The sequence below is a fragment of the Bufo gargarizans genome, chromosome 9, assembly GCF_014858855.1.
Source record: "Bufo gargarizans isolate SCDJY-AF-19 chromosome 9, ASM1485885v1, whole genome shotgun sequence".
NCBI lineage: Eukaryota > Metazoa > Chordata > Amphibia > Anura > Bufonidae > Bufo > Bufo gargarizans.
The window spans coordinates 187292404-187308586 of record NC_058088.1 but is presented as its reverse complement, the minus strand read 5'-3'; the positions used below and the strand labels follow the sequence as shown (position 1 = coordinate 187308586).

At 43.8% G+C, this 16183-nt stretch overlaps 1 protein-coding gene across 1 annotated transcript; it reads right to left on the bottom strand.

Moving 5' to 3' along the window:
• Window positions 1–193: 193 nt before the first annotated feature.
• Window positions 194–15909, bottom strand: ELK1 (ETS transcription factor ELK1). Its single transcript, XM_044305412.1, has 6 exons — window positions 15582–15909; window positions 15092–15300; window positions 12659–13093; window positions 11175–11582; window positions 9909–10010; window positions 194–7878 (listed from the first exon to the last, which is right to left on the bottom strand). The coding sequence occupies exons 1-6, from the start codon at window positions 15685–15687 to the stop codon at window positions 7780–7782; spliced, it is 1359 nt and encodes a 452-aa protein (XP_044161347.1). The 5' UTR covers window positions 15688–15909; the 3' UTR covers window positions 194–7779.
• Window positions 15910–16183: the final 274 nt, after the last annotated feature.

Genomic DNA, 16183 nt, shown 5'->3' with positions numbered 1-16183 from the left:
AGAACTGGAAACACCAGTATTGGCAAGTTTGTAACCAGACTGTCAGCTGAGGAGGACAGGAGGAGTCAGGCAGCGTCAGCCTGCTTTAGTAATCAGATTTTTTTTTCTTGAACCAAGAAACATTAAACCCCTGAACTCATGGATGCTGGATGTTAACATGGGAAGTGTCTGAGCATTGGAAACACCAGTATAGGCAAGTTTGTAACCAGACTGTCAGCTGAGGAGGACAGGAGGAGTCAGGCAGCGTCAGCCTGCTTTAGTAATCAGATTTTTTTCCTTTGAACTAAGAAACACAAATCCCATAAAATCATGGACGCTGGATGTTAATATGGCTTTTAACCAACTGGCCAGCATTGCGAGCCAATCAGAACACTGAACTATACAGATATGAGGCTGCAATATGCTGCTTTGGTTGAAGAGGCAAAATCATACAAAAAAACAAACAAACACAAACCCAACATAGCTATGTACATTTTGACCTATTGTGGTACATTATGTGCACTATAAGGCGGACACCCTTAAATGTGTGGACACGCGTGCAAAGTCCTGTATGAAAAATAGAGGGGTCGTCTGTGATAACCAATCAGATGACAAGAAAAGTAATGCAGTAACTTGATTGGTTGTACTGGCAATCCCTCAATCTTTTATTTCATAAATGAGCTCCCTACAGGGTCCCCGACTGGTTCATGCCACTACACCCTCCAAATACTGTTCTGGTCCTATTACCCGTTGTAGGGTGTGATGGGCCGTCTGCCCACCCTTGCCTTGTTTGCCAACATAGAGCCCATAAAGAGACAGGTTTACACCATCCATGCCAAGGAGAGATAGGACCAAGCTTACCCGGCCCTCTCACTCTACAGACCCCATGGTTGCCACAGGGACCCGTCGATAGGTGCAAAACATCCGCCATCTTACCTGGGCACATGCCCAACCAACCAACTACTAGTGCAGCCCTCCACTGGCATAAATCGCCCTAGCGATGAAGCAGAAAGTATGACGCCAACCCAGACAACAGTGCAAAACTGTCGCCGCCCCAAAGGCGCCATTCATAAGGTTCCTGTTTAGCACAGGCATTGAAATTTTTGGACAAGACCTCGCTGGTCGTAGAGTTCATGCAAAAAGTGACATTTTATCCAGACATACACACTCACACATTTTGGTAAGTTTTAATAGTAGCGCCCCCTACCCTCGTCATGGGGTGAGGGCAATTTTAAAAGGGCTATACCCCCATAATAAATTGCGTAATATAGTAAGGAATGACCGTATAAAAATAGCCTATGAAGTCTGCCTGCAGAATTCACCATTCTTTAAACTCCCTTTACTCCTTTCCTTCTCCCCGTTTTACGCCTGACGACGCCCCGCCATTCTTTTAAAGATAAAGTACACCTCTGTGTAGCACATAAATACCTCTGAGATTAGCGTGCCTTTAAGAGAATCCATGGTAATTAGACTGTATCATAAATATAATATATAACGTGACGGTGCTTTATAATATATATGATGTCTGCATAGAGCTAGCAGCAATGACAGGACTTGGGCCCCCGATGCAAAATTTGTACCAAGGGCCCCAAATTAACACATGCCATTTATAGAAGTGGTGACCTATTAAGTGGCAATGGAGCTCTTGGGCCCCCCTGAGCCACCAGGACCCATACAGGGCATTTGTCATACGTCACACAGCACCAGGCAGATTGTACATATCGGGCACAAAAAATGGAGGGAGGGGGCAATTCGCTGGGTATATTTCAACATGGCATTTTTATGGATGACCCGTTTTATCACCTTACTTGTGCATACACCACTGACAACCGTAAAGGGTTAAACTAGTGGGTGCTAAGTGCTACAATCACTATACGGCTCCCAGGACCAGAGGTGCCTGGTATCCAGCTGAAATGGACATTTGGTAGGAGTACAGTGAACATTTGCTTCTCTAAGCCAATCAACACTGCTGGGAGAACTGTCAGCAATGCTGATTGGTTGTTAGAAGCTAATGGGCAGTGTTCCTCCCAAAAGTCCTTTTCAGCCGGATGCCAGACATATCTCGCCAAATATGCTCCACCCAAATGTCCTTTTCAGTTGGGTGTTAGATATATCATATATCTCACTAAAATATGCTCCACCCAAATGTCCTTTTCAGTTGGGTGCTAGATATATTATATATCTCGCCAAATATGCTCCACCCAAATGTCCTTTTCAGTTGGGTGCTAGATATATTATATATCTCGCCAAATATGCTCCACCCAAATGTCCTTTTCAGTTGGGTGCTAGATATATAATATTTCTCGCCAAATATGCTCCACCCAAATATCCTTTTCAGTTGGGTGCTAGATATATCATATATCTCGCTAAAATATGCTCCACCCAAATGTCCTTTTCAGTTGGGTGCTAGATATATCATATATCTCACTAAAATATGCTCCACCCAAATGTCCTTTTCAGTTGGGTGCTAGATATATTATATATCTCGCCAAATATGCTCCACCCATTTGTCCTTTTCAGTTGGGTGCTAGATACATCATATATCTCACTAAAATATGCTCCACCCAAATGTCCTTTTCAGTTGGGTGCTAGATATATTATATATCTCGCCAAATATGCTCCACCCAATTGTCCTTTTCAGTTGGGTGCTAGATACATCATATATCTCACTAAAATATGCTCCACCCAAATGTCCTTTTCAGTTGGGTGCTAGATATATTATATATCTCGCCAAATATGCTCCACCCAATTGTCCTTTTCAGTTGGGTGCTAGATACATCATATATCTCGCCAAATATGCTCCACCCAAATGTCCTTTTCAGTTGGGTGCTAGATATATCATATATCTGACTAAAATATGCTCCACCCAAAAGTCCTTTTCAGCTGGATGCCAGATATATTATATATCCCTCTAAATACGCCGCCTCCCCTTGAAACTCTGAATGTGGGAGCATTATTCACTCCCTAATTTAACCCTTTAAGGGCCATGTCAGATTTTTTCCTTTTTGCAATGGCCACGAGGTCATAATTTGACCGAATCCCTGTCACCACAAAGCCTTCGCCTTCGAAGGACACTCTTATTCTCCACACAAAACATAACCATGAAAATTAACCTTTCAGCTGCTAGCGGACCAAGAAAGAAAATATCCTATTACATTAAGGTGTATGCAATTTTTCATGCATAATTTACAGTATTTAAGAAAAAAAATCGGGAGGGGCACATTTGCAACAAAAAAGAAAAACAGCGCCACTCTTCTTCATGGGCTGTGTAAGGTATTGCAGCTCAAGTGCATGAGGTCAAGTTGCAATACTAGACACAGCCTACGGTCATGCGTGGCGCTGTTTCAGGAAAAGATAGAAGAAAAAAAAAAAACAGACCCCCTTTACTAATCCTGCATCCCTTTAAGTAGAGGAAGAATACTGACCAATCAATTTTAAAGGAGAAAGTGGTTGAAAACAAAAAGGATTTCCATTACGAAAAAGAAATAGCCCCTTTCGCACCAGGTCTTTTGCGCATTTCTATAAGGAGTATATACACGACCTCTTCGCAGACATTAAAAAAGTTTTGCAAAAAAAATTAAAAAAAATAAAGCACACAGACAGTCTTGTGCTTGGAAATTTCAGCAGCAAAGGCAAAGTTTTACATTAGATACTAAGCCGGTGAAACCCCTGGAGGACACAGCCCGCCACCCGGTGTGAACTCTGCACATATGGTCAGGCTGTGTAGGAAAATGGTAATTTTTTCCCAGAAGCCCTTTCAAGGACAAGACGCCCCTGCGGTTAATAGAGAAAGGCCTTAGGAAAGGCGAGGGAGAGCCGCAGAGACCACACACCCCAGTAAATAAAAAATATGTCGCCCTGAAATGTTTATGTTTAGGGGGCGTCACTGGGCTCCCCCTCTGTCTGGCATCTGTGGAACATTCCTGAGGAGTTCTTTGGAATAGGTGGAACTTGACCCACCGAGAAGGGAATGTGAGATACAAACTGTTCCATGATTGGTTATCAAGAAAGAGGAGGTGGGGGGGGGGGGGGGGGGGGCACAAAAACAACGTCAGATAGATTATATACAGTGAAAGTATAGAAAGCAGCAATCTAGAAAGAGCTAAGCAATGAGCGAGACAATCTAGAGAGGTGGAAGATGGATCTAGAGACACGGATGGTGAATTCGAGAATCTAGGGATATATATTATGGATCTAGACATTTGGACGATGACCGAGGTAATCTGGAAAACGTGGATTAGGATTAAGAATATAGCGATGAGGGTGATGATTTAGATAATCTAGAGATAGGGATGAAAGATCTAGAGATATGGAGGATGAATCATGAGATATGGAAGATTGACGAAGAGATATGGATGGCGGATCTAGAGATATGGATGGGGGATCTAGAGATATGGATGACGAATTAGAGAATCTAGGGGTATAGATGATGGACCTAAACATTTGGACGATGATCAAAGTAATCTAGAAATGTGGAAGATGAATAAGAATAGAGATACGGGTGAGGATTTAGATAATCTAGAGAAATGGGTGATAGATCTGGAGGATGAATCTTGAGATATGGAAGATTGACTTAGAGATATCGATGGCGGATCTAGAGACATGGATGGTGAATTGGAGAATCTAGAGGTATGGACAATCGATCGAAAGACCAGATGATGCCTGGACCAATCCAGAGATATGCGTGATGGTTCTAGAGATACAGATGATGAATGAGAATACAAGCATATAGATAAAGAATCTAAAGATATGGATGACAAATTAGAGAATCTAGGGGTATAGATGATGGACCTAAACATTTGGATGATGATCAAAGAAATTAGAGATATGGGTGATGATTTAGATAATCTAGAGAAATGGGTGATAGATCTAGAGATATGGATATGAATCTTGAGATATAGAAGATTGATCTAAAGGTATGGATAATGAATCTTGAGACATGGAAAACTGATTTGATTTACAGATATGAATGATAGATCTAGAGATATGGATGCTGACTCTTGAGATATATAAGAATGATCTGAAAGTATGGAGGATGACTCTTGAGATATGGAACATTGATTCAGAGATATGTATGATGGATCTAGAGGTATGGGTGATGGATCTAGAGATATGGTTGATGAATTAGAGAATCTAGAGATATACATGATTGATTGAGAGATATAGATGATGGCTGAGACAATACAGACATATGAATGATGGATCTAGAGATATGGATAATGAATGATAATACAAAGATATAGATGACAGATCTAGAAATATAGATGACGAATTTGAGAATCTAGAGATACAGATGATTGACCTAGACATTTGGATGATAACTGAAGACAATCCAGAGATCTGAAAGATGGATCTAGAGATCCAGCTAGTGAATGAGAATACAAAGATATAGATGATGAATCTACAGATATGGATCACAAATTAGAGGATCTAGGGATATACGTGATTGATCTAGAGATATGGATGATGAATTAGAGAATCTAGAGGTATAAATGCGAGGTGGCTGATGACTGGCACAAACTAGAGCTGTGGATGATAAATAATAATAATATTATGAGAATATGGATGATAATTTAGATAACCTAGTGAAATGGATGAAAGATCTAGATATATGGATGATGAATCATGAGATATGGATGACTGATCTAATGTATGAATGATAAATTTAGAGATATGGTCGATTCATGTGGATGATGACTGAGGCAATCTAGAGGTATGGATGATGACTGAGACTATATAAATATGGATAATGATTTAGACAATCTAGAGATATGGATGATGGATCTACAGATATGAATTGTGAAAAAGAGAATCTATAGATGACTAGAGGTGTGGATGATGATACAGATAATCTAGAGATATGGATGATGGATCCAGGGATAGGTATGTTAAAGAAAGTGATCTAGAGTGATTGATCTAGATAATCTAGAAATGGATGAGATTATACAGACATAACTGATGTCTGGATTTAGATATTGATGAGAGAATCTAAAGGTATGGCATAAGGGTGAGAGATTGGTAGCATTTAGATGGATATATTATGGGTAGAAGAACTGAAGAGATTGGTGATATTTATAGAATCTGCAGAGACAGACAGAGGTTAGTAAAGAATGAGATACCGTAATCTAGAGCACTTCATCAGATATGGGGTGGACGATAAGATGAGAAAAGGTGATGTCTCCATGAAACAACATAAGGGTCAGATAATATTTTAGGATGGTGGTTATGTGAAATTGGAGAAGTAATTATGGCCTCCATGATAAGTGGGAAGTGGTGTAGCTGCTTTCTACTCAACAAGAAATAATGAAATCAATTTCATTTGCCTTAAGAAATAAAGAATATCTAAAAGCCACATTCTAGAACAAAGATGACCTACCCCAATCAGCCATCGAAAAGGAGGGGGGCAAAAAATGAGGTGCAATAAGTATTTCACCTCTGACAATCAGAGCCCCCCATCCTTAAATCAGAAATAAATTAAAAATCAGATACTTGACCCCTTTTGGTTTTCTGATTGGATGGTTGCCCACCACTGTTCTAGTCTACTCTTATTCAGAACATGCATCAGTTATCCACGTAACCTGAAAGAAGGTGGAGGGACACTATAAAAGCAGGATCCGGAAAAACAAAACATTAAAGAGGAAACGAGAAATGTAACCCGAAAAAAGGGTAGCAACATAAAGTCTAAATATAGTCTTATCTTCATCAGTGGCTGAACTTTCTGCTTCTCAAGAAGGAGGTGAGGAGACAACTCGGTAAAGGTGTGAGAGACTGTGTTCCAGAATCTCGGTAACAATATAAGAAAGATTTTCACACTCCCGAAATATAGAGATCTGCGACGTCTGTGCGATTTTAGCAATAACGCACAAGAAAGCGCCAACAGACCGCCTGTGCTAAGTGCTATCAAAAAGGTTCCAGACATCCTGGAGAAAGTGGACCCATATTCTTATAATTCCAAGGACATTCTCTTATCTACCTGGAAACCATATTTCCTCAAAGGGCTAGAAGTCTTCTGTTCCTCAAGTGGCAGCCACCTTTAATCCAGCATGACCTCTTTGTATCCTCAAGAACTGTCCATCATCCTGGCCAGCTGGATGTCCTGGAGATGTTCACCATTTCCATCTTACTTCTTTCAGATGTTTGGTCTACATCATAATGACCTCCATCTCCAAGTATGAAAATAACTTTATAGACTAATTTTTTTTAAAGTTCTTCACTTGTATGATGTGATGATCATACATCTGAAAATGTAGCCAAGTTGGAGGCTCCAAGTTGATGGAGAACATATTTATGTCAATCACACCAAGTTGACAAGGCCACATCTAGTGCCATGTGTTGATACAATAAGGAGTTGGTTAACATGATAACATTATTTCCCCTTGAGAACCAAGTGGCCATTCTTATCAGAGGTGGCTCTCAACCATGGATGATGACATTGGACTTGGTGGTGGCACCCTCTTGAGGAATATAAGGAGGCTTGTCTTCATAAAGAGAATGCGGCAACTATTGTTCCTCTAGAAAACCGCACATTACTTGGCAATCAACCACCATGGATGCAGGGACATCTTCTGTGTGGCGGGCCACGCACTGGGCTAGTTATCATCTGGATTCCCATGGTGGGTCTTCTTGTTTACAGGCGAAGGAACTGCCATAGGCAAAAAGCAGGCTGCGTCCATGTAGATATCACAACACAAGAACTATACATCTCGGTCAACAGGTAAGAGCCGCCCAAAGATGGTTCGGTGAACAGACAAGGTATTATGTCCTTATGGTGAACTTGGAGGTCACAGCTCTGTGGGTTCCTTATGGCTTCTGAGGTCCTGGTGAAAGGACAACAGGGGTGGATAGTCCATCAACACTGAGGGTTGGGATGTGGATCTGGTTGCTTCCATTTGTTGGGAACTAGAATTAAGAAAGATTAGGGTGATACGAGGAATTCATCATGGACCCTCCAAACCTGCCTATTTGGGAAAAAGTACCTATTTAGGGATCCCCGATCCCTGTCTTCAGGGCCGAAGTCAGCACCCAGCAAAGCAGGGCAAGTGCTAGGGCCCACTGCTCTTGGGGGGGCCCACTCAGGTCTAATCGCAGATCGCTGAACAGTGGGGAATCTCGAAGAGTCGGGATATGGAATCAGTGCTATGACCATGACAAAGCTTGGGAACACCCTGTGTATTTAAGTCTAATTAGCCTCTCTTTCTAAAATGTTCCCGCTGGAATTTGAACTCACAACCTTCTACATTCAAGAACCTTAACCACTGAGCTATTGAGCTCAATGCTAAGCTATGACAGAAAAACCTTATAGTAGTTTCTCATGTATTAGGCATTCCTATACAGCAGAAGTATCATTTTATTTATGTTTTTAGTAATTGTAAAAAAATGTATGGCACAACATAAATGTGTAATTACAAAAAATATATATATAAATTCATACCTCTGATATATATGAATGCATAATATGTGGGAAACTACTACTGAGGTTTTTAGCCATAATATAGTTACTGCAGGTTAACATGAAGCTCTATAGCTCAGTGGTTAAGGTTCTTGACTTTAATGTAGAAGGCTGTGAGTTTAAATTCCAGCAAAATCATTAAAAAATAAAGGCTAAATAAGCCTTAAATAGACACACCGACCTTTTTAATTTGTGTAACTATTATTTTTGGTTGGGAAAGGTGGCAACCCTAACAGAACCCCTGTTCCCCGGTGACCCCCATAACCTTTTTTTATAGTTATGTCTACGGAGATGTGTGGGGGCTCATTTAAGGGAAATCTGTCTTTTTTTGGACAATACCGTTTTGGGGTGTGTATGACTCGATCACTTTTTATTCAATTTTCTTGGGAGATAAAGTGATAAAAAAACGGCACATCAACCTTTTTTTTATCTTTTTATGCTACATCCTTCACCATATGGGCTAACCTTTTTTTAATATATTTTAATAGTATAGGTGTTTTCGCATGTGACGATGCCCATAATGTTATTCTTTTTTTGTTTATTTTTATTTTGGGGAAAGTGGGGTGATTTAACTTTTTAAGTTTTTTTATATTTTCAAAACTTTTATTACTTTTCATCAGATTGCAACTTATACAGAATAAGGGTCCATTCACACGTCCGCAGTGTATTGCGAATCCGCAATACACACCCGGCTGGCACCCCCCATATAACAGCCTATTCTTGTCCGCAATTGCGGACAAGAATAGGACACGTTCTATTTTTTGGCGGAGCCGCGGCCCGGAAGTTCGGGGCCGGGTTCCGGAAATGCGGATGCGGAGAGCACACAGTGTGCTCTCTGCATCTCTTCCGGCCCCATAGAGAATGAATGGGTCCACACCCATTCCCGATATTGCGGAACGGATGCAGACCCATTTGCGGACGTGTGAATGGACCGTAATGGAAATTGCTCCATTATTCTGTATAGAAATCACTATATCACAGTTCAGTGCTGCCACCTAGTGGCCCGAGCTGGGATATACTAATAATGAGCCTGGAAGCCTAGTACAGGCTGCGGCTCATTTTTAGAACAGGGTGCTTTCTTCGATCTCCTCTGGGGGAAGGCGCGTCTGAGCAGGAAGCCCGCTCTTCCGTTTTTTTAACACTCTTAGATGCCGTGGTGACATTTGACAAATGCCACAAGGGGGCCCACTGAGATTTCTCGCCCAAGGGCCCACATGAACCTGGAGCCGGCCCCTGACTGTCTCTATGCTCCCCTCACTTCTGCTGCAGTAGAGAGCGACAGTGAACAATTAAAAAATATATATATATATAAAATCTGTGCTCCATCCTGAGGTTCGATGGGAGTGATAGTCATAAAGTAAAAGCCATATAGAGAAAGAAACTGTTCCCTTGCCCGCAAAGCCTATAGGCCCTGCAAGGGTCGTAGGGCAGTTGCCAAAGCTGTTCCATCCAGAGACACAACTACAACGGCAGATCTTACCTGGAAGGACAACTTTGCTGGACTTCGAGGAGCTATGGGGCTGAGCGTGCTCCAGAAGTGGATAGAAGGAGGGAGAGAGCTTGGCGTGAGCAGTAGAGGCGTCTGAAAAAGAAATCAATACGTTTGTCAGGATCTGCTTGGAAACAATGGCGCACTTTCCGGCCGCCATATCCTGATAGGCACGTGCACCATTGTTGTGTACAGATTGAAGAATGAGATGTAGTCGGAGTTCTTCCGTTCCCGCTAGGCTGGGATCTCTACTGCTGCCTATGAATATTCATGACAAGATGGGATTTCTATAAAGGATCAGATCTTTATCTAGAAGAACAGGCAGAAGAGGCCCCCGGACAACACCCAGACTCATCATATACCACATACCGGGGTATAAGGTGAACCTCAAGGTGTTATTTGATTTGCAAATAACGGCAGTTAGGTACAGGTCCATTGTCCCCTAAAATACTCTGTGCTGCTGGGGGCCCTACCTCTTCCCCTATTAGTTTTTGCCCTCCTAACTTTCAACCATCATGACACTGCCCCTGTCATATGCAGCCCCATGACCATCACATGAGATATGGTAAATGGAAATAAAGTAGCCTCCTGAAATACTCTGTGCTGCTTGCCCAGCTCAGTCCACTATCAGTATCTAAGAAGACCAGCAAACTCCTCTCCTGAAACACTCTGCTCTGTTAGGGATTCTTTTGCATCTTATTGGAGCATTGCCCTCTCTGGGTATTTGAATCTGTTGTATCTATCTACCCTGCATGCAGTGTAAAGCATGGGGGATGGACAGAGCAGGGCAGCCTAAGACTCTGATAAGAATGGACATGAATAACATATTGCCAGACATCCATTAAGCTGAATAACTCTGAACCTGAGTTACATCCTCTGAGCTGTCTCCAGAGCTGCATTCACTATTCTACAGGTTGTCATTGGAAACTGTCAGCAGGCTTGTTGACAGACACTCCCCTAACAGGTAAGCTGAACTCCTATAATACAAAGGGGAAGGTAAGTTTACTGATATCAGATGACTGGTGCAATGATGGCATGCCCCAGAATCCAAATCTCCTGAAACAGCAGGGAATGTTGGGAGATTCAGCTCTGAAGCCTGTAGAATTGTGAATGCAGCTCTGAAGTATACCATAGGATATAAATAACTGTTGTGATTGTTATGCTATTCAGTGGGGCACCATGGGTCCTAACTCTAGGACCCCACCTGATTACACCTTCTCGATCATCTCAACCATTTCTTGGTGACATCTGTCTTACCAGTGAATGAGAAGTTATGACAGAAGATGCACTCCCAGGAGCCAGCAAGGAATTCACAGCAGCGTTCATCTTCTCTGGTGCTATCACAGAAGAGAACGGTATTTCCAAGTCCTTTGGCTTTTTCCCTTTCATGGGCTGTCCTCCTTCAGGAGATGACACCGGTGGAGTTGTGTCCTCCTTCTTCACCTCCTCTTGAAAATCCGTCCTCTCCTTCACTTCTTCCTCCGTCTCTGGTGAGTTGATGACTACCAAAATCTCCTGGGCAAGCGGCTGGTCAGAAGTCGGGGTCTTCAAATCTGGTAAAGACGTAAGAAAGACCTGGGATTCCGAGAAGTCCTCGACATCTGTTGAGGTCTCTTCTAGAGGGTCCTCCACCTTGATGACAGGAGTTGGTGGATCAACTGTGACCTAAGAAAAAAAAGTAAAACATACAGGATGACAGAAGATGAGACCAGATACATGTGTTCAAGTTCTCAAAATTCCCTAAGACAATTCCCCAAAGTTGGTGAAAGCCCGATGGGCCAAATAACCCATGTTGGGTTGGTTCTACTTGTAGACGGGCAAACGTTCCACATTAGTAGAGTCAATCCTTGTAAGTATGGAGAGGGCTGAAGTAGTTGACCCACCTGGGCTTGAAAGCCTGATGGGGCAAATAGCCTGTGTTGGGTTGGTTCTACTTGTAGACTAGGCTAAATGTTCGACATTAGTAGACCCTATGATTGCTATAGGGCCCAATGAGAGATGCATGACTATGGAGGGGTCTGAAGTAGTTGTCCCACCTGGGCTTGAAAGCCCGGTGGGGCAAATAGCCCCTGTTGGGTTGGTTCTACTTGTAGACTAGAGCAAATGTTCCACATTAATAGACCCTACGATTGCCATAGGGCCCAATGAGAGAAACATGGCTGTAAGTATGGAAGGGACTGAGGTAGTTGTCCTACATGGGCTTAAAAGCCCATGTTGAGTTGGTTATACTTATAGACTACGGCAAACATTCCATATTAGTAGACCCTATGGTTGCTATAGAGCCCAATGAGAGAAGCATGGCTGTAAGTATGGAGGGGGCTGAGGTAATTGTCCTACCTGGGCTTGAAAGCCCAGTCGGGTAAATGTGTTGGGTTGGTTCTGCTAGTAGACTAGGGCAAACACTCCACATTAGTAGACCCAGCGGTTGCTAAAGGGTCCAATGAGAGAAGCATGACTTTAAGTATAGAGGAAGCTGAGGTTGTGTCCCACCTGGGCCTGGGAACCTAGGGGAACCCAAACGTTCTTCAAGTCATGGCTTGGTCCCATCTTCAATGCCCATCGGCACCCTCGGACCAGCCCAACAGCCCAATGTCCTTCTTTCTTTACTATGAAGGGTGGCATGACCAAGAGCCTTGCCCACCTTTTCTGCCATAGTGGGAGTTGCATAAAACGGGGTGAAGGGTCCCATTTCCTTTATGCTACCCCCTGATATCTACTGCCCATACGTCTATTGACATTACATGGAGCTGCAGTTCCTTGGAGCTATGGATGTTGACTTCCAAGGAGAGATCTCCATCGTCCTGCTCCGCGGCCTCATACGAAGGGATGCTGATGCTTTGACCTTTGGCCTCTGGTAGGGGAGGAGCTTCTGCTGGAGGCAAGATGTCCGGTTTGTTAGCCTTGGTCTGCTGCGCACTGGGCGGAGCTTGCAACGACTGGATGGTGAAGGTGGAGTAGAGGCCAGAGCGCATGTACTCATTGCGGCTAGTCTTGGAGCTGCTCCTCACCATCTTGGGGACAAAGGGAGAGTTGTCTCCAGGTTTCGGGGTCTGGGGGAGTTCATTCACAGACTCCCTACATTTGGTGTCTTCCTTGGAAGGTTCTCCGCTGCCGGGATCCGGGTAACACACGAATTTGTACACAAACTTTTGGCCGCTGACTTTCTTAATAATGTTCTAAAAAAGACGAAAATACATTTATTTACAAAAATTCAGATTTAAAAAAACAAAAACAAAACTCTCAATATATGGATGGGTCTGACCGCTGAATTTAGCCTCTGAATGTAAGCTATTCTATTCACTGACAGCAAGCAGAGATCTTGGAACGAGTCAGGATTTGACTCAATAACTTTTAGTTATTACACATTAAGGAGGTTTTCCCACCAAACCCCAAGGTCATCACTCGAGACTCAGAACCCCAATTATAGCACTTAGTAAAGGTCACGGGGGTCATATATTTATACTTTTTAAAGGGGTTTTCCATTCATGACATATATCCCACAGGATAGGGCCTGATCACTGGAGGGTACTAGAGCTGAGACCCCCAGGAATCACAAAAACAGGGGTCCCGGCCTCCACTATGGGCATGAAGCAGTGGTGTGCATGTGTGACCACCACTCCTTTCACCTCTGTCGATGAACAGAACGGTGGTCACTCATACCCATTCTGATAGAGGACGGCTCCATCTTCGTGATCACCGGGGGGTCCCGGCATTCTTTTTAGGCAGAGGATAAGCGTCGTTAGTAGAAAACCCCTTTAAGCTTTATGCACATAAAAATTTACATCACATTTACATAAAAATGGAACCACCCTTTAAGGATATGTGTCACCATTTAAAGGGGAATTACAGTCACAATGGTCTACCGAAAAGGTCATAGATACATATGAGAGCATTGGTGACGTCTCGGATCCCAGGCCGTCATTGACATTCACCGGACGTCTGCAAGAAACCTGCTGTGGTCTCCATATATGACAAAAAAGTAGAGGAGCCCCCCCCCCCTCCTAACAACCAATCAGCTCGCAGCTGATTGGCATTCTGATTGGCTGCTCCGGACAACACTAGAGGCCACTTAAAATGAATATTTATCCATGGCAACCAAAAATCAATACTTACCCATAGCAACCAAAAATGAATATTTACCCATAGCAACCAAAAATGAATATTTACCCATAGCAACCGATAATGAATATTTACCCATAGCAACCAAAAATCAATACTTACCCATAGCAACCAAAAATGAATATTTACCTATAGCAATCAAAAATCTACATTTACCCATAGCAACCAAAAATTCATATTTACCCATAGCAACCAAACAGATTACAGCCAGAAAAAGAACACTGACTGGTTGCTATAGGCAGGTCAAATGAGTGACCCATAGCAACCAATCAGAAGAAACTTGTTTTTTTTCCAATGCAGTGATGAAATTGAGAGCAGTGATGTCATCAGTTGCTATGGTCAACGGCTCAATTCTTTTTTCTTAAAGGGGCCTGGTCTCTTTCAAAATTGTAATCCTAGTCTGGCCAGTGACCACCCATGACTCACTCATCCTGTTTTTTGCTTTAGTCTAAATACTTAAAAAAAATAATCCGACCCCTTAAAGGGAAACCATCTATAAAGTAAAATATTAATAATAAAGGGCTGTTACCCGGGCCACAAGAAAATGGCTGACCTCTTATCTATTTGGATGTAGTAAGGGTCGTCATTTGCTGCACCTACTACGACCACTGGGCATGTGGCTGCTCTGGGGCCCATAGAAAGTGGGGGCCAAGCCTCGGTTGGTTCCATCTTCTGCTGTATAGGCAGATGACCTGTTCTATGACCCCCCCCCCCCCCCAATGTCACAGATAAGCAACTAACTTCTCCCCGTATGTCATCTTCCTAGATATTCCTAGTTCTGGAAAGCTGGATGCCGACAAATACAGTGGCCATTACTGCTCCTCAGGGGATGTATTACAGCTGTAACCCCGCCTCTACGGAACGATTCCTATGGTGGTCTAGGCTGTAGGGGGTTCCAGAGTCTGCCGCCATCTGAAGACACATCTGTCCCATGAAATGGGACTAGACATACATAGGCAAGAGCCCAGGTGAGTGCCGGCCATATTGTAAGTCACCCAACTTTCCCGAAAACAGAAATAACTCAACAGCCCCATTTTGGGGGGGGGCGTTCTCACCTTGTCGTAGTAATATCTCAGAGCTCGGCTGAGCTTGTCGTAGTTCATGTTGGTCTTGTTTTTACGCAGGCCCCACAGCCGCGCCACCTCCTCAGCGTCCAGAAGCTTGAACTCCCCGTCGTTGGACGTCCAGGAGATGAGGTGCCGGTGACTCTGCTCCTCCAACAACTGCAGGAGAAACTGCCAGAGCGTCCCGGAAGGGTCCATCTCTGCCAGGAGAAGGAGAAGCGTGAGGCGGCGCTGAAAGAACGCGACACAAACACACGCGGGTTCCAAAGTTAACCATTAATAGGCGGGCAGCAGGACGCAGAAGGGACACGTGTGGGTGGATGTCGACGGAACGCGTTTCGGTCCACGCTGCCATGCTGCTCCCGGTACCGTACAAAAAGCATGGGATCGAGGACAGCGTGGGAGGAAGAACGGAGCGATGTTTTGACATCCATCGCCGACAACGTTCCCACATCTTTTTTTTTTTGGCCCCCCCCCCTACCTGTCTGCAGCCTCAGGCGCCTCTCCTGTCCACAGAAGTCTTGCAGGTCTGGTCGACTTTGCTCTTGAAGGGTCTTTGACTGTCGGTCTGTCCCTGCGGCAACCATGAGGCTGCGGAGGAATCAGCCTGGAACATTGTCCTGGATCTGAGGAGAGGCAAGAAGGAGAAGGCTGAAGATTTTTGGCCTGGTTTAGACAGCAGTGCTCTGTTTTCCTGCCTCCCGCCCTCTTGTCTCCATCTCTCTCCTCCGCCTCCTACTTGTTTTTCTTGTTTTTTTCTTTTTTTTTGCAATGTCTGCCCCTCTTCCCTATACCCAGCAGACACAGGAGAGAATCCTGTTTTACGTCAGAGGGAAGGAGAAGCAGCTCGAAGAGGAGGAGGAGAGGGGAGGTGACAGGGGAGGAGAGACAGGGTCCTGCTCTATCAGATATGGCCGCACTGGAGCTGGGCACAGCAGCTGTCCCGCGCACACCCCCTTACACTGATATCTCCGTTCTGTCTGCTTCTGGGAAAGCTGGGTGACAGCATGGCCGCCGTTATGCTGGAGCATAATGATCAGCATGTCTGCCTACAATGGAGTAATGATATACCTTGCACAGGGC

Excerpts from the sequence above, each read along its gene's own strand:
- ELK1 (XM_044305412.1), bottom strand. The coding sequence starts at position 15,687 with ATGGTTGCCGCAGGGACAGACCGACAGTCAAAGACCCTTCAAGAGCAA. Across the intron at positions 13,094-15,091 it reads TGAGATATTACTACGACAAG|AACATTATTAAGAAAGTCAG; the intron begins GTGAGAACGCCC and ends CGTCTTTTTTAG. Across the intron at positions 11,583-12,658 it reads CCAAGGAACTGCAGCTCCAT|GTCACAGTTGATCCACCAAC; the intron begins GTAATGTCAATA and ends TTTTTTTCTTAG.